This window comes from Nematolebias whitei, chromosome 10 (assembly GCF_014905685.2).
Source record: "Nematolebias whitei isolate Nwh7 chromosome 10, NemWhi1, whole genome shotgun sequence".
NCBI lineage: Eukaryota > Metazoa > Chordata > Actinopteri > Cyprinodontiformes > Rivulidae > Nematolebias > Nematolebias whitei.
Genome location: NC_056507.1, coordinates 18,946,478 through 18,970,436, shown reverse-complemented (window position 1 = coordinate 18,970,436; position 23,959 = coordinate 18,946,478). Strand labels below are relative to the sequence as shown.

Below are 23,959 nucleotides of genomic sequence, written 5' to 3'. Positions count from 1 at the left end.
ATATATATATATATATATATATATATATATATATATATATATATATTCTTCTATGTTTACAAATCTGACCTTGCAAGTTAAATGCCAGATATAAATCTGCATCTACTGTGAGAGTGGTTGTTTTGAGTAAACAACATCAGAGAATGAGAGAATTTCTCCAACAAGCAAGTACTCTGATTCTTTTATCTTTAACAACTTAGTTTCAACTATACAAAATGGTATTTAGAATCTACAAGTACCAAATGAATTGCTCAAAGTAACAAAAGGGTAGCTAATAACTAAAAGCATCAATAAGGTAGCTTGAAGCTAAACTTGACAACAAGCTATCTTAAAGCTAAAAGAAGCAAAAAGGTAGGTACAAGCTAGTGCTAAAATGAGGAGTAGCTAAAAGTAGCAGAACGTCAACTAAAATCTAAGCGTAACATAAGAAGATAAAAACCGAGCAAGTATGCAGGAACAGAATTTATAGAGCATTGTTTTGATTGAATTAAATAACTAATAATGTGTGTCAATGGGGAAATTATTTTAAAATAAAGTAAAACATTTTGAAATATATAAAAGTAAAAAAAACTTAAAATCATACAGCAGCCATCTCTTGAACAGAGCTGAAGATTTTGATGTATGAATGACTAAACAGCACAAATGATGCAGAAGTAGCAGACAAAACACGTTATCATTGTGTGCACCCCCCCTCCCCCCAGTGTTATGAGAAGTGAATGAGGTGGTGGAGCATCCCTGAAAATGTGCTTCTGTGATTCAGACTATCAGCTCTAACTCATGCTTCTCACGTACCTCTGTATTACGTTTGCAGTGCTCATCCAGCAGCAGCCAAACCCCTCGTCTCTCCTCCTCTCCTCTCTCCGTTCTTCATCCCCTTCCCCTCCTCCTGCATTTAATGGTTCTGTTGCTCACAGTTCCAGCCCGCCTGCACACGCTGCCCCTCGTTTCTCTTCCCATCCAAGGTCGACTTTGAGCTCTCATTTTTGAGACGGGAATAGCAGGTGCACTGCAGAATTCCATCGCAGCTCTGTGTGTGCGTGTGTGTGTGTAAGGATGTGAGTGTATTTAAATGCATCCTGGTGGAGCTGTGCACAAGTGAAGATTCAGTCTTAAAGGATGTCTGCAGCCTGCAGGCGGACGGGATGCAGATGTTTCTCACCAGCATGGGGGAAAGCTGCTTAAACAATCAGAAGGGAGAAGGAGCTGCTGCTGCTGCTGCACCGGACTCTGACTCGGTCTCCGGTTTTTCTTTGGAACGGATAATTTGGATCTGAGTTGGAAAAGAAGGAGGTCTCTTTGGGAACATCTGCTGGAGACGCAGCCTGTGTTGCCACTGAAAAGACGACATGCTCTGAAAACATCATCTTCTCTCTGTGTCCTCTCTGTCTCTGCTCCTCTTCCTCCTCTGCCTTGCTCCCGGCAGAGCCCCAGCTCCACCATGTCCTTGGCTTTCTGTGGGAGCGAGAACAACTCGTCGGCCTACAACGTGGACAAGGGCGTTCTGAACAACGGCTGCTTCCTGGATGCGCTCAACGTGGTCCCACATGTCTTTCTCCTCTTCATCACCTTTCCCATCCTCTTCATTGGTGAGTCTAACTGGGAGGTGAGATCCTCTGCCTCCTCACACCTCAGCACAAATCACACACTCAGAACACACACACACGATTTGTCAGCACAAATTAGAAGATTGATAGACTCTATCTGCCCTCGCTCTTTTAGTTTACCTTTCAATGCTGAATCTATTGATGCTTTCATAGACTTTAACACACAACATATTTTATTTATAGGCATCATTTAGAAGCGCCGACATATACTGTAGCTGTTGTGTAACAAAACTGCTTGAACAGAGGGCAACAGGAAACCATTTCTTAGTTGTAATGGAAGACGTTTCACCTCCCAGCTAAAAGGCTGAGTCATAATAACTGATAAGAAGTTTGAGGTTGAAGCTGCTACCTGTGCCCCAACACTTCAGAGTGAGGAGAGAGGTGTTTCCGTGACTCACATGCGACTCTCCGTGTGTGAAAATGTTCCTTGCAGCAGTTTATAAGTCTGAAATTCATCACATATTAGAAGTGAACTTTGCTTTTGAGAGACAGCTGAGAGATGAAAGGTCTCACACAACCAGGAGATAAAGTCCTTTTTTTTTTTTTTTTTTTAAATTTAGGCATCTAAGATTACCGTGACCTTGATGACTCAGGATCTACACTGAGATAAAAAGAATTTATTGAGCTGCAGTTTTTGCAAGTCAGTGTGATTCTTGTGCTATTCTGCATTGTGGTGCATGGAAGCAAAATGATTCAAAAGCATCATGTTACTCTGTCTTGACTCACCTTTCTGACTGCTGGCCTCACTATTAGTGTCATCACTAGAGTGTAGGTTTACACACTGTGCTGCCATGAGTTCAAAAGCTGCTGGCTCATCATCTGAATATGTTACTGCTTTGCCTTTGGGAATGGGTTTACCATAGTTTCTGTGCACATTTGTCTCTCTGTTAGCAAAATATCCCACGAACCATTGGATGTATTTTAATGAAACCCTCAGAAAGTATTCATTGAATGCTTGTCAACAACTACCATATTTTCCACCGTACATGTCGCACCGCCCTATATGTTGCATCAGTCCAAATATGTCTAAAAAAGTGGAAAAATCTATAAATACGTTGCTTCGCTGTATACGCCACATCTATTATGCATCACCGCAGACGCATTGCGTTTGTTACGCGTCACCACTGACAACCCGGTGTTGTACCAAAAATCGATTGGCTGCCAAATGGTGGCTGCGGGAGCGTGCATGGGAGGACCTTAACAAGAATTTATCAAGATTAACACTTAAAAACAACGATTTGTTTGCTCAACATTATAGTAAAGGTGTGTTTCAGTTGAACTTTTCCTTAATAAATGCACTTTGACGGTCAAATCAGCTGCATTTCAAAATAGGTAGCTGCCTCGCTGCTCGGGGAGCACGCTCTGAGGGAGGAAATCATCAAGGAGGAATGTTGCGCATTTCTTAGAAAGTTAACGAGATAAGCACCTAAAACAGTTATTTTTGTTTGCTTGACTTTATATCAAAGGTGTGTCTCAGTTGAACTTTTTCTTAATAAATGCACTTCAATGGTCAAATTAGCCGCATTTCACCGGGGCGGCGCAGCGAATTGAAGCTGATTTGACGGTGGCTCCATGCATGATCCGGGAGTTGGACGAAGGTGGCAGTCTATGGCAAGTCGACTGTGTCATTAATAGCCACTTTTACCTATTACATGACACAACGACATGCCATACTACTCAAGCGCCATCTAGCGACTGAAAATGTTAGTGTTCAATATTTTCAATGTCAGAATGAATGAAAACGGTCATATCTCAGCCAAAAATTGGTTTATAAATATGGGGAAAAAATCCGCAAATATGTTGCTTTGGCCTGTAAGTCGCAGGATATGCAAATTATGCAAATTATGCAAAAAATGTGACTTATAGGCCGAAAAATACGATAATCAAGTTTTGGATTTGAGCCATTTCAAGACCGCTAACAGATCTTAGCTTAGACCAAACTGCTATACCTCAGTGAATTTTACAAATATTCAGCTAAAATTTGTTATGGTAGTAGATGACAGTCATTCACAACACATTTTCCAAGCACTAACAGATTAAAAAGAGTCAGAGAGAGTCAGAGTCAGAGTTTCTTTATTGTCATTCTCACCTCATGTGTTACATGTGGTGGAGCGAAATTATGTACACGGGGTCCCAGTTACATCCAACAATAAAATGTATAAGAAAAACAGTAATAACATCTAAGATATGAACTAAGAAAAACATCAACTAAATATACACTAAGCACTCATAACATAAAACATTGAACATCGAACATTGAAAAAAAGATCCTACAAGAGATTGCATAATGTTATTTTCAAGATTCGACCAAAATGGTGACAACTCTGTCATTTGTTAACATTTAATGACTTTGTTTAAAGTTCAGGCATGAAAGGTGGTGGGTGATATGCATTGCTTCAAGGGAATAGTCTTTAAATTACTTTAGGATGTCAGTGTTTTTGGGTAAAATTAAGTAAAGAGTCGGAGCTGTGAATTAAAGAATTTTAACAAGATTTTCTTGGCTTGGTTTGCTTTTTTGTTAAATTGTGCATTTTTTTCATGCAAAAATACATTACTGTGCAAAAATCTTCTCCTTTCAGCCTCCATTACCGTTAATGTTTTTCTACAGTTTTTTGTTGAGACTTATCAGACAACTTGGCAGAAAAAAGTCATTTTTAAATATTATCTTTTGGAACTTTAATGAGTAGTCTGTCACAAAGATACAGTTTGTTCCAGTTTCTTCAGCAGAATTTAGAAAAATGCAAATAAATAAATAATAAAGTTTGATACATAATGGTCTTTTAGCACCAATGAGGGAGTTTTCAAAGAGCTGAAAACTTGACATACATTAGAAGGATGACTCATCTCTCTGGTGCTGTGACAGGTTTTTGCTTGATTCTTTCTTATTTTTTGCAGACATAACATTGAGAGACTGCCTGATTTTTTTCAGGCTGACCCTTTATTGTGCTCTGCTTGTCCACTTTTCTGTTGTTGCATGATATGCTGTCATGGTCAGGTACAAAGATTGGAGTGAAAAAGCAGCCACATCCTGAAGCTGGATCAAAAATAAACACCACTAACTGCGTTCTGCTAACAAGACTGAGGACCACTTTCTGCTATGTGGATTTATAGGAAGTGAGTACTTCCTCCAACAGTAACAAGATTAATACTAAAAAGCTTCCCGTGGACCTTGAATCATTTTCTGTGCACTGAAGGTCACAGAAGCAGCTTCGAATAAGATCACTTTCACTTTAAAGTGCCTGTAACATGCATATCCTACAAATACAGAAAATGGAAGAAAACATCTTAATATTTAAGACATTTGGCATAAGACGCATGATTTTACCTTAAGTGACGACAAAGGGGAAGAGCTCTAAAAAGGGGAACTCCCTGAACTTTGCTCATACAAACTCTGACTCTTCTTCGTCTCGCTCTGATAATGACTCAAAATAAACTATAGAAACTTATACTATACTATACTATACTATACTATACTATACTATACTATACTATACTATACTATACTATACTATACTATACTATACTATACGATACGATACGATACGATACTATACTATACTATACTATACTATACTATACTATACTATACTATACTATACTATACTATACTATACTATACTATACTATACTATACTATCTATAATACTATAGATTCTTCACTGCTGTGGTAGCCATTGCAGCAATGTTCTTCTTTGTCATCACTTCCTGTTACTGAACATACAAATATCTCAACAACTGTTCCTCTCAATGGGATTTCTTTTTTGCAATAATAATAATAATTTTCTTATCTTTCCAATAATGCATTCACATTTATCACAAACAATTGATGTCACAGGCACTTTATACATCAGTAGATTCATCAGGACAATAGCGAGCCAGTTTGATGTCAGTGCCAAAGGTTTTCATTTGAAATAAATTATCTTCATATTTTATGACTGCTTACTTCTTATTAATTATCTGCTTGACGTGTTGTCTCCATATGATGATCCTGCTTATTTTCCATTTTAGAGGATGATTCTCAGCTGCTGCCACCAAAATGAGCTCAATATCTGTAAAATCGGCTGAGTTGTAGCCATTTTTGTGTTAGCTAAGGTCAGTTAGCTGTGGTGGTCATTTTGTCTTCATCTACAAATGATAAAATTCATATAACTAGTGAAAACTAATAAAACCTTAAAGTGTGACAGTGACATTCTTAGGTGTAAATCTTTTATAGGAAACAGTCTATCTGTGAGCTGTGGGGGGTTCTTCCTGTTGAGCTGATGTGCTTTCATTAACTGCTTCAGCCCGACACACCCCAGGATGTGTGAAATCTTTTCTGCTCACCTGACAGAACCTTTCCAGTCAAAGTTCTGTTTAGAGATAGTACGATGCACTCTACTGTGCCCCGGAGCTACAAGATGTGCTGCTCAGCCTGTGTTCATGAATTTACAGGCACATAAACGCTACAAACACAAGAGGATACTGTTCAAATAGAGACTGAATAAACAAAATGGCATGCACCAGCACACCTTGGTAAGACTATTGGATTACCAGCTGGATACGAGGACAGATTTAAATCCTTTCCGTCATAATTTAGTTAAATGAAAGCAACTATGTTATGTAGATCTGTTTGTTTATATTTATGTAAGTAGTATGATGATGTAATTAGCAATCTATGCATGGAGCTTTCACATTTAGCTTCGTGTTTTGAAGTTGATTTGAATTGCAGTGAACTGTGCTTGAGCAGGCTGAATGAATTTGCATGTGTTAAAAAAGGAGCTGAAGAGGAAGAGCTGCACTTCAGATCAGTCTGTGCCAACATTTCGGAGGGAGATGAACTGGTAAAGGTGCCAACAGCACAAGAGTTGCTTACATAACCTCCTCGACGGAGATTAGCTTTGACAGGAGAGGCTACATTTAATGACATAAATTGCTCTTTGATGACTCAGTCGATGTTATATCGTGTGTGTCGAGGCCAACATCTGTTTTAGTAAAAAAAAAAAAAAAAAGGATGAAGTGGTTGCATTCCTGAGAAGAGCTATAAACACTCTGTGTCCAGCTCAGACTGGCAGCCTTAGTTTCCTTACTTTACCTGCCAAGCATCATTTGCTGTGATTAAAGAGACAGTAAAACAAGCTGGACCCTGAAGCCCATTCAGGTGAGCTGCCATCTTTGTAGTTTATCTTCTGTGAGTTATTCTCTGTGCATGAAACCAGTGTGCAGCTCACGGAATACAAAGAGCATCAATTCAAAGTGACTCAAGAGTTTCGTATCAGAAACTGTGACTTCACAGTCACAAGAAAGAAATAATGATGACGTATCTGATGAGTGTAATATTTGTTAAGTTCCTCTTGAACATGTGCAGAGAGGAACACCTGTACTGTTTGTGCACATGTAAGTTCAGCAGTCACACCAATGGCTCTGTTTGCTGTTCTCCACATATCTCCATATTTCTCCACCTATGGGACTGATCTGGTTGGCAGGCCATAGACTGAGGAAGTCCTCTGGATGGGGGACGAAACATTTCTCACTTAAAGAAACTGGTCCAGATGACATGATTTAACCTTTTTTGTTGTTATCTACCTGGATGATTGAGCTTACAGCCCTTTATCTCCACACATTTTATTTTTGCCTTCATATTTCAAAACATTCATCTCATTCTGCTGATCGTGATTTGACTTTTGGTTTTTATCATTTTTACTCTTATGAAAATATTTAACTTTGTTTACAAATTAAAAACACACTGAGATATGTTCAGTTCTTTTAGAATTGAGTTTCCTTTGAAATCTGCTTCAGCATACTTACTCTGTTTTTGTTTCCTTATGATTCTTTTAGCTTTAACTCACCTTTTGCTACTTTTGCTTAAAAATACTCTTCAGCTGCTTTTAGCTAACCATTTGCTGCTTATATTTTTAGCTATCATTTAGCAAATTTATCTTTAACCAGCCTTTTGAAATTTTTGTTAGCCTTTTGCTACCTTCAGCTAACACTTTTGCCACTTTCAGCTTTTAGCTACCCTTTTGCTACTTAACCTTTTTGCTAGCATTTTGCTACTGTTAATTTTTAGCTAACCTTTTGCTACTTTTTACTTCTAGCTACTGTTTTTCTACTTTTGTGCTCTTAGCTTTTAGTCAGTGTTTTTATACTATTAGCTATGATTATTCTACTGTTTGCGTTCAGCAAAATTTTTTCTTCTTTAGCTTTAGCTAGTGTTCTGTTTATTTGCGTATTTTAACTTTAACAACTCGGCTTCAGCTTCTTCAGCAATTTCCCAGCAGCCATTTAGCACTAAGCATTCAGTTTAGCCACAAAAAAAGCAGTTTTTCTAGTTTTTAATCAAACTTTTAAATTATTTTTATTTAAGGCTGGGGCAGCCAGAGTTCAAAGGTTCACATCCATCACAGCACCTGGCTTCACTTCCCTGGACACAACCTTCGCTGGCTGCTCACCTTCGTGCTGCTCTTCATCCTCGTCTGTGAGATCGCAGAGGGCATCGTCTCAGATGGGTAAGATTTTTTCCCATAATTCAACTCCGCTTCCTTGTTATGATTTCACTAATGGTTTTATGTGTTATCATCTTATGACACTGATGGTTTGAACATGTGACATAATAATAATAATTATTGTTTTCATTTTTAGAGAGTACCTTGTGTAATATTTTACAGTATAGACACAACACTAAAAAAATGTTGCACGTGTGATTAAAACATCTTTTTCTGGCTTTACGTTTGTCTAAAAGAAGTGGAGGGCTTTCAGTATTTTATTTACATGCCACATAATTGAATTTCTTCTGCCATTCTTTTTTATTACTGTGTGGCAGTAGTTCCTCGGAGTGGTTTTATTATCTAATCAAACACTCTTATCTACCTCTGATGGAAGCTTGATTCAATTAACTGCAATTGGCACTTCCTAAACCACTGTTCATCTGCATCAACCTTCTGATCAGATTTGCCCCACAGTGCTCTCCTGAGGGCAGACACAATCTACAGGCGACCATATTTAGATGATTAGGCAGAGCTGGAGAGGAACCTGTTAATTTCTTCACTGTCTGCGACCACATGTTAAAAAAACTGCACCAAGTCTTACTAAGGTTAAAATATGAGTGGCCGAGACCCAATCGTGGTTTGGTTTACTGAGGTGACAAATCAAGTGATGTGTAAATGTATTTTATTTTAAATTAATTTAGCCTCACATGTTTCTAGAATATAACATGTTTCTGCCTCTCAGCTGAATTGGGACTTGGTTAAGTTTCTTGTTGTATGTTTATTTAACCTAATTTATTTTTTGCTGACGACTAAAATGTACATTTGGTTCTATTCTAAAAACAAGTGAGACGTCTCAGCATGTTTCTCTATTCAGTCAAAAACTTGGTTGGTAAAAATGTTATAGATATATACAGGGGAAAAACTCAATAACCAAAGAAAACGCTTATAAGCACATTGAAAGATACAGAATCATGAAATGATGTTAAGAGTTTTGCTTTTATTTCTGCTGATAATTTAGTCAAAGTCTCCTTATTTATTCTGGGAAGTCTTTATTTGGATCATTGTGCACTCAGTTCTGTCTGACGGCTGTAAAAGAGTAAAATGTGCTAATGTATAATAGTATGGTAATATTATTATTATTATTATTATTATTGTTAATAATAATAATAATAATAATATAATAATATTAATAATAATCAAGTATTGGAATAGGGCAGGTTGTTTGGTTTCTGAGGTTTCCATTTTTTTGTCTTCTTGCTGTTCCAGACACATCCCACATCTGACACCATCTATCATATCTAATTTATTGACCAACAGTTTTTAAAATAAAAAAGTCAAACTAGTTTAGGTTTTGATCACTGATGCCTGTTGTGCCTCTGTTTCATCCCCGACAAACCATAGACAGTCAGTTTTTGTGCCTTGAAAATAGGCAGTGAAAATAATTCAGTGAGCTGCAGAGGGTTTACCTGGCACTAAAATATACACTTTAAGATGAAAAAACTTATTGAACGATCATAAAAATGTCAAAAATAAAAAGTCCACAGTTTTATAGGTTTATTTAGCATGAAGCAATTATGATATTGTAGTTTGTGCTGTAATTAAATACGTGCAAGCTCAATCAACATACTCTTTACATTTTCTTCACTATAGTTTTCTTGAATTACCATCATATATGTCTGACATTTGAGTGACAGAAGAAGAAATGTTGTTTGAACAAAAACCAGTCAGTCTGAACTGTCATCCATGTCATGAATGAGGGGCCATCCTGTAGTTGCACGTGTCTGTGTGTGCGCTCATTTACCTACCTGTTAGCAAAATATCTCATGAACAGATTTTAGTGAAACACCCAGAAAGTGTTCCTCGGATCAACATCTACAACTCTTCAACTTTCAGAGTCAACCTGAATCAGGATGGCTGCCACAGCTGATTGACCTTAATCAACACAAACATTTTATAACTCAGACCATTTTGCAGATAATGAGCAAAAATTTGGTGTGGTGGTAGTTGAGAGTCACCCCTAACACATACTTTGAGTCCTAATAGAAAATATGGGATTTTTGTTCAAATCTTTGTGCTAAAAATGGTGGGAAATATGCATTACCTACTTTTATTCTGAAAGAAGTAGATTTATTTGAGTGTAAGGTGGAGTTTAAATAGAAGCCCCCAAGAATAAACATTTGAACAGATTTCATATGCTAATCAAACATGAAGTTCAAATGCACCCAAGATTTTATTATGGACCTAGATTTTCTTTGGAATTCGTCCATTTTACTTTCTCCTCTGGGCTTACTTTTTTTTCTCATTGTGTTCTGGAGAGTTGAGTGTTTTTGTTATTTCTGTTTCTCGGTGTTTTTCACAGAAATGAGGAGGTTGAGACACTCAGCTGGTCAGAAGGGCCCTCTGTCTCTCTTCAGTGGGCTTTTTTTTTTTACTGACCACACCGCTGTTCTGAAGAGCCCAGCGTGGTCTTGTCTGTCATTGTGTGATGCTTTCTGGATGTGATGTTTTTTAAGGTTTGATCATCTCCACAGCCCCATCGTCCAGGCTCTGACTCCTGGCTAAATAAAAGAGTCCATGCTGCTTCCCCGCTATCAGACTGAACTTTACTGCAAATTGTTTGATCTCTCTTTAATGTTTCTTTCTCTATCTGATGTTCATTTTCAGGTTTACACAATCCCTCCATCTTCATCTGTACATGCCTGCAGCTCTGGCTTTCATGGCTGGCATCACCTCTATCGTCTACTATCATAACATCGAGACCTCCAACTTTCCCAAACTGTTGTTAGGTACAGTACTCTGAAAACCTTCTTATTCATTTGTCTTCTCTGAATATTAGTATGAACATGAAGTCTTTCATAACAGTTGCTTTTGGTACAATAGACATTTGTTCATTTTCAACTAGAGAAGTTGCATTTCCTGCAAAAATGCAGTTTGAATGCTTATTGCAGAAGAACTTGCTGAAAAACAGCTGAAATTAGCTAAAACCATGCTGAAATATAGCTGAAATTCAAGAACAAGCCTTAATTTGCAGAAAACAGAAAGAACGCATATTTGCCAAATTAGGTTTAAATTAGCATAACTTAGCACAGAAATTAGCTTAAAAAAATAGCTGAAAAGTAGCTGAAAAGGCAGAATGAAGCCTAAACTATCAGAAGGAAGTGAAAAGAGCTGAAATTAGTTAAATGGAATTAGCTGAAAAGGCTAAAATTAGCATAAAACAACTAAATAGTAGCTGAAACTAGCAAAAAAAAGCTGAAAGGAGTATAACAAGCTGAAAATACCATAAAGAAGTTAATTTGGCTGAAAGTAGCAACAATTACCATGAAAATCTTGAATTTATATGAAAGCAGCTGGAATTAGCTAAATATGCTATAGCTGAAAAGGTAGAACAAGCTTAAATTAGCAGAAGAAAGTAGAACACACATTTGCTGAATGAGACATAAATGAGCACAAAAAAGTCAAAATTATCTGAACAAAGCTGACATTAGCAAAAACAGCTGAGAAGTAGCTAAAAAGGCAGAAAGAAGCTTAAATTACCAGAAGGGAGCAGAGAGAGCACATTTTCACTAATTTTGGCTGAAAAAAGTTTAAATGAGTGCAAAAAATGTAGAATTAGCTGAAAAAGCTTAATTAGTATGAAAACAGCTAAATAGTATCTGAAATAGCAGAAAGAGCCGCACCTTGCAGAAATAAGCTGAAAGGAGCAGAACAAGCTAAAATTAGCTGAAATAAGTTAGAAGAAGCACAAAATGTTCTAGTTAGCAGAAATAATTTGAAAGGAGCAATAAACCGCTGAAAAACCACTGAAGTTAGCTGAAAATAGCTGGAAAAAAGTTTAAATTTGCACAAAGAAGCTGAAAAAAGCTGAACCAGAACAAAATATGAAAGGAGCAGTAAAAGGTTGTAAACGGATCTAAAGATCTGAAGGATGTAACTAGTACAAAAATTGTGGAACAAGAAATATGCTGAAAAAAGTATGGAAGAAAAATGGCTCACAATAGTGTGAATGCTTCATAAACTTCACACAATTAAATGTCCCACTTTCTCAGGCTTTCAAAATAAAAGCCTGTTTCGATTAGGTGTTGCAAAACTATTTCACTGTTAGAGCCAAAGATTTATGCTACAAACCAGGAATTAAATTGTTTAATTTCATGTGTTAAAACAACTAAATGGCAAAACATATCAATGAACAGCACAGCACAGGAAAAGTTATGACCTTCAGGGATGATCGTCAGCTCAGCGTAATGTGAGAGGATGATCAACGTCATGATTTTGCTTTTTGGAAATGTTTGTAATGATTATGAAGTTGGATGATTAGAGTACACACCACAGTGCTCTTATTATTGGGACTTTTTGTTTTGAATAAGCAGTCTCAGTCTTCTGCCTGTTAATGATTTCATCAGATAAATATTACCCTTCGCTCACCATCATAATGGGCTCATCTCATGTAAAAATTGCCCTGCTGGTGCCCCCCAACTGCTGATGCACTTAGTTTTTTAACTTCCTATGCTTCATTAACTTGTCTGCATGCAGCCTTTGATTTTTTTACTTCCATTAGGTCACCGAACCGCCTTTGGCTTTTAGGTTTTCATATCACAGCCAGCCAGATATTCATCTTCTAAACAGAGGCTCTGGCACTGACCCTCACGCTGATAAAGTCATGCCAAGGAAGCTCTGCATTACAAACCAGTAAACACTACACAAGTCTTCTGCAGAGCCAAATCTGTTCGCTGATGGGGTTTTTTTCATGTTGCCTACAAGTCCAGCTCCTCTTTTATCCTTGTTTTCATGACCAGACCCCCAGTGTTTATAGTAAACCACTCAGATGAACATTAAGTGATTCCACTGAAGGGTTTCATGAAATGAAAGTGGCAGATCTTACTGCAATTTGCTGGATTCAAACTGTTGACCTTGATATCTGATAGGCACATTTTGCTTTTTTATTTTTGTCAACATTGTTAAGGAGGAGTAAAAGGAGAAAAGAAGTAGTGAAGCATCTCTAAGCTGTGGTTTTGAAGCGTCTCATTGTAGCTGAAAAACTGGAGCACTGAATTAAATGGTTCATGCACAGCAAAGAAAATCCCCTAGAAAGAAAATGTTCCACCTCTTGAGCTGTGGTTTGTCAGTAAAACATCTACAAAACTGGAATTTAATTTAAACCCCAAGCTTTCAGTCAAGTTTTCTGTTTTTTCCCTTGTTTATCTTTTTGTCTTTCCCTCAGCCCTGCTCATCTACTGGGTGCTCGCCTTCACCACGAAGACCATCAAGTTTGCCAAGTACACAGAGCATGGCATCGGCCCCGGGCAGCTTCGCTTCTGCATCACAGGACTGCTGGTGCTGCTGTACGGACTCCTACTAGCCGTGGAGATCAATGTCATCCTGGGCAGGGTGAGTCCACGAGTCTTCCTTCAGTCACAAACGGGCTTTGATGAGCGATGCAGCCCACAGCGAGCTGAAAATAATTTGTTGCTCATACTTTACTGAACTGGATGCACTGGTGGATGTGACTGAGGAGAGTCATGGTTCCAGCTATGCTTTAAGTGCAAAACGACTGATTTTAAACCAGCAGAAACAGGAAAATCAAGCGTCTGCATGTAGGTTAGCTACTGTTCAGACTGTGGAGAGATGAGGCTGCTTTAGCTAAAAGCTAAAATGCTCAAGATGTCAAACTCAAACATTTGCAGAGTGATACATTTATTCTCACAATGCTTATATCAGCGCTTTTATGGTTGCCAGATCTGTTAGTTTTTTTTTTTTTTTTTCAAAATTGTGATAATTCTTCTTCAAGGGCGCAAATGACAAAAACATGATCATAAACAACAAAAAACACATTTGAAATCTAATATCTTACTTTAAGGTTTAGTTTGAATAATTTACTCCTTATTATTATTTAATTATTTACTTGTGTCCTAAATCACGTCAGCCATATGTTTCATCACACTTTCTTATCCACCATATAAAGTCCTTCAAACTCATCATGGGCTACAACAAAAGTTCTGGTGTTGTACATTACATCTGTTTGTAGCAGACCATAATGCATTGCGGCCAGGTTCGACGCAGTGACTCATCAAGGCTGATGCTAACGTCCATCCTCATTGCTGTGATTTTTCTGACTCCATGAAAATGGTTTAAATTATCTGAATGTTTCTGATGTACGGAGCTCTGTCTGTGCTGCAGAGCTTGAAAAGTTGGTCGAAAAATGTGATCTGACACAGGTTTTACTCTGATTATGTAACATTTTAAAGAATGTTGCAGACCGCAGCGTAAAACAAGCTTCATCTCTATATAACACAATACTGTTTGTTTTGATTGTTTGCACACAAACTACAGCTCTAAAAACATTTGTTCTGTTTAGAAATGTTTTATATTTTCATAGACTGAAGGTTGTGATATTTTGTTACAGCAGCAGGTCATGGTTGTGTAAATAGATATAATACAACAAAAGTCTTACAGATGATGTCATGTGAGTCAAATGTCAAAGATATGAAGGCAGATGATCATAATTACATATTCTCAGCCAAAAACAGCAAACCTTTGGTGTCCATCCTCTACAATTTAATGTGTATTCTGGTGCAACGTTGGTATTTGTCTATGCAGCACCTGACAGTGACCCTGCACATAGACTGAAGGACCTCTGTGGTCCAGACTCCACTAAACTCGTTATAATGACCATGATTGAACAAAGTGAACATTTTGATCCCAGTCCAGATTCACAGTGTCACCCTTCACACACAGATTCTGGTGTTTCATTATTTCACAACTATTTATTCTTAGACAGAGACCGCTGCTAAACTACTTTAGTCTTTGTCAGTTCTACAGAATACATTTGTAATTTATTTAAATACTCGATATTCAAAGATCGACTGTGTATAAAAAATAAACATAAAACCAGATTCCATATAAATCCAGTTCCATGTTGTCTAATCTAAAGTTGAAAAGCAGAATTTACTGTTTAATTTCTGTACTATGTCTTAAAAACTACTTGGATACTTTCATTTATTGGTATTTGATCATAAAACAAAGTTCTGTGCAGATAAAAATACAACCTGATTTCAATCAAAACATTATGACCTCTGGGACAGATGCCCTCATTCATCCATCCATCCATCCATGCATCCATCCATCCATCCATCCATCCATCCATCCATCCATCCATCCATCCATCCATCCATCCATGCATCCATGCATGCATCCATGCATGCATCCATGCATGCATCCATGCATGGATCCATGCATGGATCCATGCATACATCCATGCATACATCCATGCATACATCCATGCATACATCCATGCATACATCCATCCATGATCTTTATACACTTCTTCCTTTTCGGGTCACGGGGGTCACTGGTGTCCATGTCCAGCAGTCACTGTGTGAGAGGCGGGGGACACCCTGGACAGGTCTCTAGTCCATCACAGGGACACATAGAGACAAACAAGACAAACAGCAATTCACTCTCTCACACCTAGGGACAATTTAAAGTTACCAGTCAGTCTAACATGCATGTTTTTGGTCTGTGGGAGGAAACCGTAGTATCTGGAGAAAACCCACACATGCACGGAGAGAACATGCAAACTAGAGATGCACTGATTCAATGCCAATATCGGCATCGGTCCCAATATTGAAAAAAACTTCTGGATCGGGTCTTGGTGACAATGTGACCGATGACTGGGCAGATCTATTCACTCTAATTCTATGCTTTGTGCTCTGAGTGATGTCATGCGCTAGCAAAATCACTGCACAGACTGTTTTCAAAATGGAGCAAGCGAAAGGATCTGGAATTATTTCACACTACCTTAGCCAACACATTCGACAGCTACGTGCAATACGTGCACAGCGGAGGTTCCAAGGGGTGTCACTAAACCTTCCAGTTATAACACTACCAGCTTAATGAAGCATCTCCAGAGATTTCACCCTCAAGAGCACGCTGAGTTTGTTGAATGGAATTCAGCGCAGTTTTTCTGTATCGGATCGGTATCTGCCGATTTGAAACAGCAAATATCGGTATCGGAAATGGAAAAAGTGGATCGGTGCATCCCTAATGCAAACTCCACCCAGAATGCCCCCCCCCCCCGGCTGGGATTCAATCCGACAACCTGTTTGCTGAGAGGCGGCAGCTCTACCAACTGCGCCACCGTGCCGCCCAGATGTCCTCATAAAACTGTTAAATATCTCAAGAAAAATGTCTAAAAATGGGAAGAAATTTAATTAAAAAAAAGAAGAAGAGTCAAAAGGGTTGAACGCTCAGCTAAAAGTTAAACACATGAAAACAAAGATCACAACCTCTGAGCTTTATTTACCACAACAAGAGCCCCCTCTGACATCTGGCTCAGTTCAAAGACAGACAGAAATGAGGCCGAAATGTTTTTCAAGAGCGCTTCAAACCGTGTTTTTGCTCCTGTTTTATTGATCGCACAACAAAGCCGTCAAACTTTAATCCTCGGATTATTCATTTTGTGACATTTGCAGCCGTTGGACCCATCCTGAACATAAAAGAGAAAATGCCAGAGGAGTGTACGCTCTTTCCTCTGAACACTCCAGACTGTGTTTATCTCTGTTAACCTCTGAACAGAGCACACATCTGTTACTACGCCGGGCTCCCCTGGGAAAATTTCCCATCATGCCCTGCGCTCGGCCTGTTGCAGCTGCTTTTTTTTTAATCAGCCTCCTCGTGAGGATTTTAATATTCCTGCGTTTAGGTGATCAGTAATTGACGTGCAATTATCCAAATGAAACATTAACTCAGGAGGTTAAATGCTTGTATCACAGAGTTGATATTCTATTTATTAGGCCGCATCTCTTGACATAATAAAAAATAATTTTTTACATTCTGATTCAAATCCATGAAACTATTAATATCTGTTCATGTCCTGACCTCTTTTGAAACAAAATAATTAAAAAGAAAACATAACAAATGTTGCTTTTATCACCTGCTCATAAATATAGTATTTTGTCTGTAACTTCTGAAGAAGCACTTTATCTATTCTCGTCTGTTTTTCTATTATTTATTTGAGCTCTGATTTGATATTAAAGCTTCAGTGTTTTGTTAAAACTGGTGTTACGTTTTGCCAAGTGGCCAGTTATAAAAGCCATCTTTGTTTTCAGTACAAATGTTCTTCAGCAGCTTTATTTATTACTCTAACAGCGTGTTTAACTCATGTATCCATTATGTTTTAGTTTTCTTTGGCAGGATATGTAAAGTCATGATTATTTCCCTCTAACCAGAGGGTGACCACATTCTTCATTTTTGGTTTTCAGTTCCCTACGGAGTCAAAAAGTAACCAAGCCTCTTTTCCTCTTTGCAGCGCTACATGTGTTTCGCCAATCCGACAGAAGTGAAGCCCCCCGAAGACCTCCAGGACCTCGGCGTTCGTTTCCTGCAGCCCTTCGTCAACTTGTTGTCCAAAGCCACCTACTGGTGGATGAACACCTTCATCACCTCGGCGCACCGGCGGCCCATCGACCTGAAGGTCATCGGCAAGCTGCCCATCGCCATGAGAGCGCTCACCAACTACATCAAGCTCCGCCAGGAGTTTGAGGAGCAGAAGGTGAGTTCTGAGCATTTGTGTAATTTGAAATTAATCCGCAGCTCGCATAGCTATGAGTGAAGTTTCCAAAAGATTTCTGTTTCATCTCAGATCAGTCGGAAGGAGCTTCTGGTGTGGCTGAATCTAAATTAGCGATTGTTCATGAGAAATTACCGTAATTTCCGGACTATTGAGCACACTCCAATATAAGCCACTCCCACTAAATAAAAAATAATAATAATTTTGTACGTATAGAGGCCACGCTTGTCAATAAGCTGCGGGTGTCCACGTTGTAACATGAGATATTCACAAAGAAATACTTTTTAAACTTTTAATATAAGTACTGGTAACATGCACAAATACATACAGTAAATGTTTTTTTCTGAACAGTGCCTGTAACATGGCTGGTTAAAAACTGGTAGATTTCCATCCATTTTTACAAATATTGAACTAAAACTTGGTGTGGTAGTAGCTGAGACTTATTTACAAAATGAAAGTGCAATCCATTGAACAATATCTTTCTACGAAAGCTCAGCATTAACTGTTAGAATCAGTCCTGCTTGTCTGTTAGCAAAATATCTCATGAACAAATGATGATATTTCATGAAACTTTCAGACATTAATCACTGGATGGACATCCACATCTGATTATTATTTTTTGAGTCAATCCTGTTTAAGTTGGCCACCAAGCTAATAAACAATAACACAAAAATGTCTATATCAGAGTGAATTTAACAGCTACTGAGCTAAATTAGGATGTGGTAGTAGCTGAGGGTCATCTGTAACACACTGACATTTTTATCAATACATGGGATCGCGCATAACGTTTTTAACGTTAGACCTAAAACTCTGTTATTTCTTTTTTTGAATGTCTAAAACTCTGAAGCCAGTGGGCGATATGCATTTCTTTTATTTTTTAAAACTTTTCAGTTTGATACTAGTATCTCTGTGATCATAAATCCCATCTCTCTTTGATCAAACATACATAAGTAGATGAATACACAGATTAAAACTAATCTTTGTTTAAGTTAAACTTTTATTATTGATAGTTATAATTGGATTTTCTGCTTAAGGCAAACATTTGAAGTTTTTATGTGCTTCATGTGCAGTTTGTTTGTCTTCCGTTGGCTTCTATCAAACATTTTTTCCATCCATTTCTATTTTTAATCTTTTTTCTTCTATAATCATCATGACATCCTCTTGAAGAGACACATGAATCATACAAAAGGTTATTTTCTTTGTCCTGCTGTTCTCATATTAAAGCAGTTTATGGGATGATTCAGTCCAGCTTGAAGTGGGACAATTAAATTTAATTTCAACATCACATCAGATGTCGTCCACCAATATAAACAGGAAAATGTCAGATTGCCTCGAGCAGACATTTATAGGCTTTTTCATTTGGATTCATTTAAAGATTTTTTGTGTGCTTATGTTCTAGTTATGTGCTTTTTTTCCTACTGTTATACTTGGTGCTGTTAAAGAAACATATTTTATTCAGGGAAGAATGTTTAAGTTGTATTTTTAGCCCCTATAAGACAACCGTAGTGTTCTCCTCTGTGTTCATGAGGTAAAGGAGCCACATTGACTCGGCAGCTCCAGAATAATTCCTCACGAACGGGTTTTCATGTTGGTTTTTAATTCTTGACTTTTTGAGGTTTTCTTTGTCAAACAAATAATGTTTTGAATAAGAGAAACGAGTTTTCAGTCTCAGAAAAGTGCAAGAAAAAAAAACCCCCAGCTAAATCGCCATGGTAACTCACATTTAACTCTCCGTGGCTCTGCTTAAAGAAGCATTTGAACAATTCATTAATGTGTCACAGGAAGAAATGTGTCACGTTTACACCTGTACTCATCTTGTTTCTTTGGAAACAACAATAAAGTACTTAACTTCGCAGAAAACATCTGGATATGTTAGTATTTTTAGTTGCTAAAGGTATTTAACAACTCTGGTACCTCAGCTAATGTCACAGTCTGTTTTACTTTTATTTGATTAAAGTTTATCTTTTAGTTATTCTCTGGTGGTTTATGTTTAATTTTTATCCTTTCTTCTGTGTTTTCATGATCAGTTTAAATCTTTATTATTTTGGAATTATGTTCTTATTGTTACATTTTGTTTTGGTCTTCTGGTTTAGGTCTTGTTCAGTTTCTTGTGTCATTTACCTTCAGCCGGCTGCCTCAGTCTGCCTCCCTCACCTGTTCCCACTCTGTAATCACCCCAGGTGTTTGTTGTTTAGCGTTCATTAGGGCCTCTTTATATTCTTGATCCTTGCTTTGCTTTTTACTTCAGTATCAGGGAAGTTTGAGATTGTCATCATTGTATGTTCCCATAAATTGCAAAATTAATTCTTTGCATTTAACCCATCACATGTGAGATAGACCCAGGTGGAGCAGTGGGCAGCTTTGTGAGTGCCCGGGGAGCAATTAGGGATTAGGTGCCTTGCTCAAAGACACCAAGACACGTGGGAATGGCTGGGAATCGAACCATGACTTTCTGGTCCCAAGTTGGCTGCCCTACTTCTAACCCATCTCAGCCCACTAGTCTTTCATGCAGTCAGTGTTTCTTGTTTTTCTCCTCCTTTTGGTTGCATTGCCATAACATATTGTTTAATTTAAATTTTATTTTATTTTTTTTAAAGAAGAAGCTGTTTTTAGTTTTACCTTCAAGCTCCTTCTTTACAGTCAGCATCTGGGTCCAATCCGCCATTTCCACTGACAAACTGAGCTTATATACAATGACTTTCAAATGAAGGACATTATGTCAAATAATAAACATTAAAGGTTCAAGTTCTTTATTGTCATTCACATCACATGTGGTACATGAGGTGGAACAAAATTTTGTACTCAAGGTCCCAGTTACACCCAAAAATAGCAAAAACAAACAAACTATAAAACAGAAACAGTATATAACTATCTAATATATATGCTAAACAATAATGTAATATAATACGGTATATTAAACAGCAGCCTGAACACGAGTGTGTTGTGAGCAGATGGGTATGAATATAGCAGCTTAAAGGCAAGAAATCAGCAGCACAGATAAATTGTCAAATCTCCAATTAGAATCATTACAGTGATTTTTCTGGACTCCTGAGTCTAACAGCCTCAGGGTAGAAGCTGTTCCTCAGTTTAGTGGTTCTACACTTAACGCTCCTCAACCTTGGTGAAGTGAGGACTGAGCTTCCCAGTCCAGTTCACCTCAGCCGCCTGAGGAAGTAGTCTCTCTGATGAGCTTTCTTGATTAAACTGGTAGTGCTGTTGCCCCAGCTGAGGCTGTTATTCAGGTGCATTAAATTAAATATCTTAAATCTTGGTAAAATTATAACGACTTTACCGTGTTTTTGTAACACTGAGTTAAAATCTGTTTAATTGAAAAGCTTTGGTGCTCAATTATTGTGCATGTCAATATAAATGAACTGTGCTGACTGAAACTCATTGACCTTTTATATTTTAGGCCAAACACATTTTCTGGCAAATCTGTTGCTTTTATATTTTAATCACTTTTATGATGCAGAAAAGCACTTCCTGACTAAAATGGATGACATACAAACAACCTTGGTTTGAGTAAAAAAAAAAATTAGCAAAAATATTGATGTCTCCATTATGAGAATCATAAAAGGGAAAAAAACTGGGTTAATATATAATCAGAGATAATGATGCACATCATCTCCAAGGCTTAATAAAAGGAAAATATCATTACAAAGTTTACGTATTTCAAGACCTTGAATTTCTTTCAGTTTTGCCCTTGCAGGTCTAATTGGAGGATACTTCTTACAGATCATGCTTCTGCGTCTCCCTCCAGCCACATGTCAGGGGTCCGACGTAAAGGGGCCTCCTCTGCTGGGTCACTGTTTTCCAGAGTTTGGAAGGTCACCCAAGCTTCGTCACTGCTGCGTCTGTGTCCGGTGTGAACGCAACTCTGCTTCCTTCCGGCAGAAGTGAGGGATGAGAGAGATGTAGAGATCCCAGTAGAGTGGTGGGGAAGGGCGGTGGCGGTGGGGGGCGCCTAGAGGGGGGTCTAGAAGAGCTGGGTCAGTCCTGTTTTACTGTGAACGAGGCGACATCCCGACCCCAGAGGGGCTGAACACGCTGCACTTCATGGGAAGCTAGTTCCACTCCGTGTGAGAAGGAGGCCGCCTCCCTCCCTGGTCGTTTGAACCTGGGATCGATGAGAGGAAGCGCTTCTGTGTGCGTAGGAGTGATGCACGCAGCGACACACGTTACGTACAAAAGCTGGGGTTCAATACGAGTTCCAGTGAAAAGATGCAAACACATGGGAGCAGTCACGTCTGCTCTCGCAGATCTGAGAGTGACTCACGTTCTCAGAAATACACACGCAGAATCTGAACGGTTTACAGCAAACGTCCAGATGTTTCCCTCTGATCAGTGAGACACTGAACCAAATCAGTGCTCGTACGAAATGTCAACCTCAAACATGTTTCGCACTTCCTGAACAATTCTGTTTGTTAAACGAATCAGAACTCATTTTGCCAGTCGTGTTGTCCTGCGCATCATGGAAGTAACCACCACATCCATACACACACACACACACGCGCACACACACACACACACACACACACACACACACACACACACACACACTGAATGTATGTATCTGATGCAGCTCCTCTGTGAAACACCATTAATTACCACATTCTCCGATGCAGAGGCAGCAGTACTGAGAGGGATGGAGCCACAAACTTGACCCCAATTTATGGTTTCTGCAAGAGTTTAGATTCAGCACTTCACTTAATGGTGCCTTTGTGTTCAAGCGACTATTTATTTTAGCGATGTTGGCACTCTTTTACTCTCTAACCCTCTTTATTTTTCCTTTTGTTTTGCTGCCAGATAAACTCCCAAGAGACAAAGTAGAATCTCCGTTCAAACCAAACCATCTAATTTAGCCCTTCTTCATCGATAGCCATTGTCTTGACCCTAACGAAGCACTAGAAAATGACAGATAAGGATTAATGTGTGTAACTTACATTTAAAAATCAAAATAATTTAGAGATGCTCTAAAACTTTAATAGTTACTGTTTTGAGCTGCACGCAGCAAAAGGTATTTAATTGAACGTTTTAATGATTTACCTCAGCATGTTGATATTTTTCATCTGAATCCCTGTTATTATTTTTAACTCCCGTTTAGAAACCACAGGGCACTGCACCACAAGGGCCAAAATGGATCTGGCAGGCTTTAAGGAAAGCTTTCGGCAGGCCTCTCATCCTCAGCATCACGTTCCGCTTCATGGCCGACCTGCTGGGCTTTGCTGGACCTCTCTGCATCTCTGGCATCGTTCACCACATCAGCAAAGACAATCGCACCATTCAGCAACCGGTGAGACGACTCCCACACTACACTGCTTCTTTTTTTAATGTCACAGACCAGGGGCGATCCTAGAATCTGACCTTTCAGGGGGCTTAGCCCCAATGCTGAGAATGGCTCTCGGCTTGAACAACATGGTGGCCACTGGCATCAGAAGCATTCATAATGTGGGGGGGACACATTGATGGGGGGGTCTGAGGGTCCTCCCCCAGAAAATTTTGAAAAAAAGTAGATGCCATTTCCTGCATTCTGGTGTATTTTAACGGGTTGTTAAACATCCGCATTTACCTACATAAGCAAACACTTGATTTAATAACTATTTTAGAGAGCATGGCACAACGAGAAGTAGCGCTAAGCTAGCAGCGTGCAATGCAGGCATGCTAGCTAAGATGCTACAGATGTAGAGCTCTGCTTTACATTGCACAACTTAATAAACACTTTGTAAAAAATCAGTTTAGTGTTAACTGATCATAACAAACAAAGACTAAATTTATGCAACCAGAAGTTGCAACATACACCTACATATAAAACACACAAAACAAAGCACAACTAGCTTTAAGCATTAACCTTAAATTTAACCATAAAGCATATGATGTAATTATGAAGAAAATGGAGGATTTACTTTCATTTACCTTCGTACAAATGAACATGTGGTACTTCCTGTTTATAACTGTTGTATTCAACTGCTCATGAAGTCGATCGCAGGGCTTTATCATTTTTTATATTTTTCCAGACTCAGTTTATGTTTTGGAAATGGAATAAACCGTATTCTACCCTCTACAGCAGGACTATTCCACTAAACTGCTCAGGGGGCCACAGTTCCTGAAGCCAGCAGCTCAGGGGCCGGACATCCAGCAATTAAAGTCTTTATGTAAATAAATTAAGTATTAAAATGATCTGTTACCTTTTTAATTTGTTTATATTGTTGCATTGAATCATAAATGCAATAAACAGGACCCAATACCCAAACCCAGACAACCCCCCCCCAAAAAAAAAATACACACATATATATATATATATATATATATATATATATATATAT

General features: G+C 38.3%; 1 protein-coding gene across 1 annotated transcript in view; it reads left to right on the top strand.

Moving 5' to 3' along the window:
* Nucleotides 1-23,959, top strand: part of abcc8 (ATP-binding cassette, sub-family C (CFTR/MRP), member 8) — an 83,476-nt gene that overhangs the window by 4,367 nt on the left and 55,150 nt on the right. Inside the window, exons 2-7 of the mRNA XM_037683183.1 lie at nucleotides 1,424-1,586; nucleotides 7,948-8,089; nucleotides 10,733-10,854; nucleotides 13,290-13,456; nucleotides 17,376-17,618; nucleotides 22,741-22,929. Coding sequence (XP_037539111.1) covers nucleotides 1,424-1,586; nucleotides 7,948-8,089; nucleotides 10,733-10,854; nucleotides 13,290-13,456; nucleotides 17,376-17,618; nucleotides 22,741-22,929 — 1,026 coding nt within the window. The remainder of the gene's footprint in view (nucleotides 1-1,423; nucleotides 1,587-7,947; nucleotides 8,090-10,732; nucleotides 10,855-13,289; nucleotides 13,457-17,375; nucleotides 17,619-22,740; nucleotides 22,930-23,959) is intronic.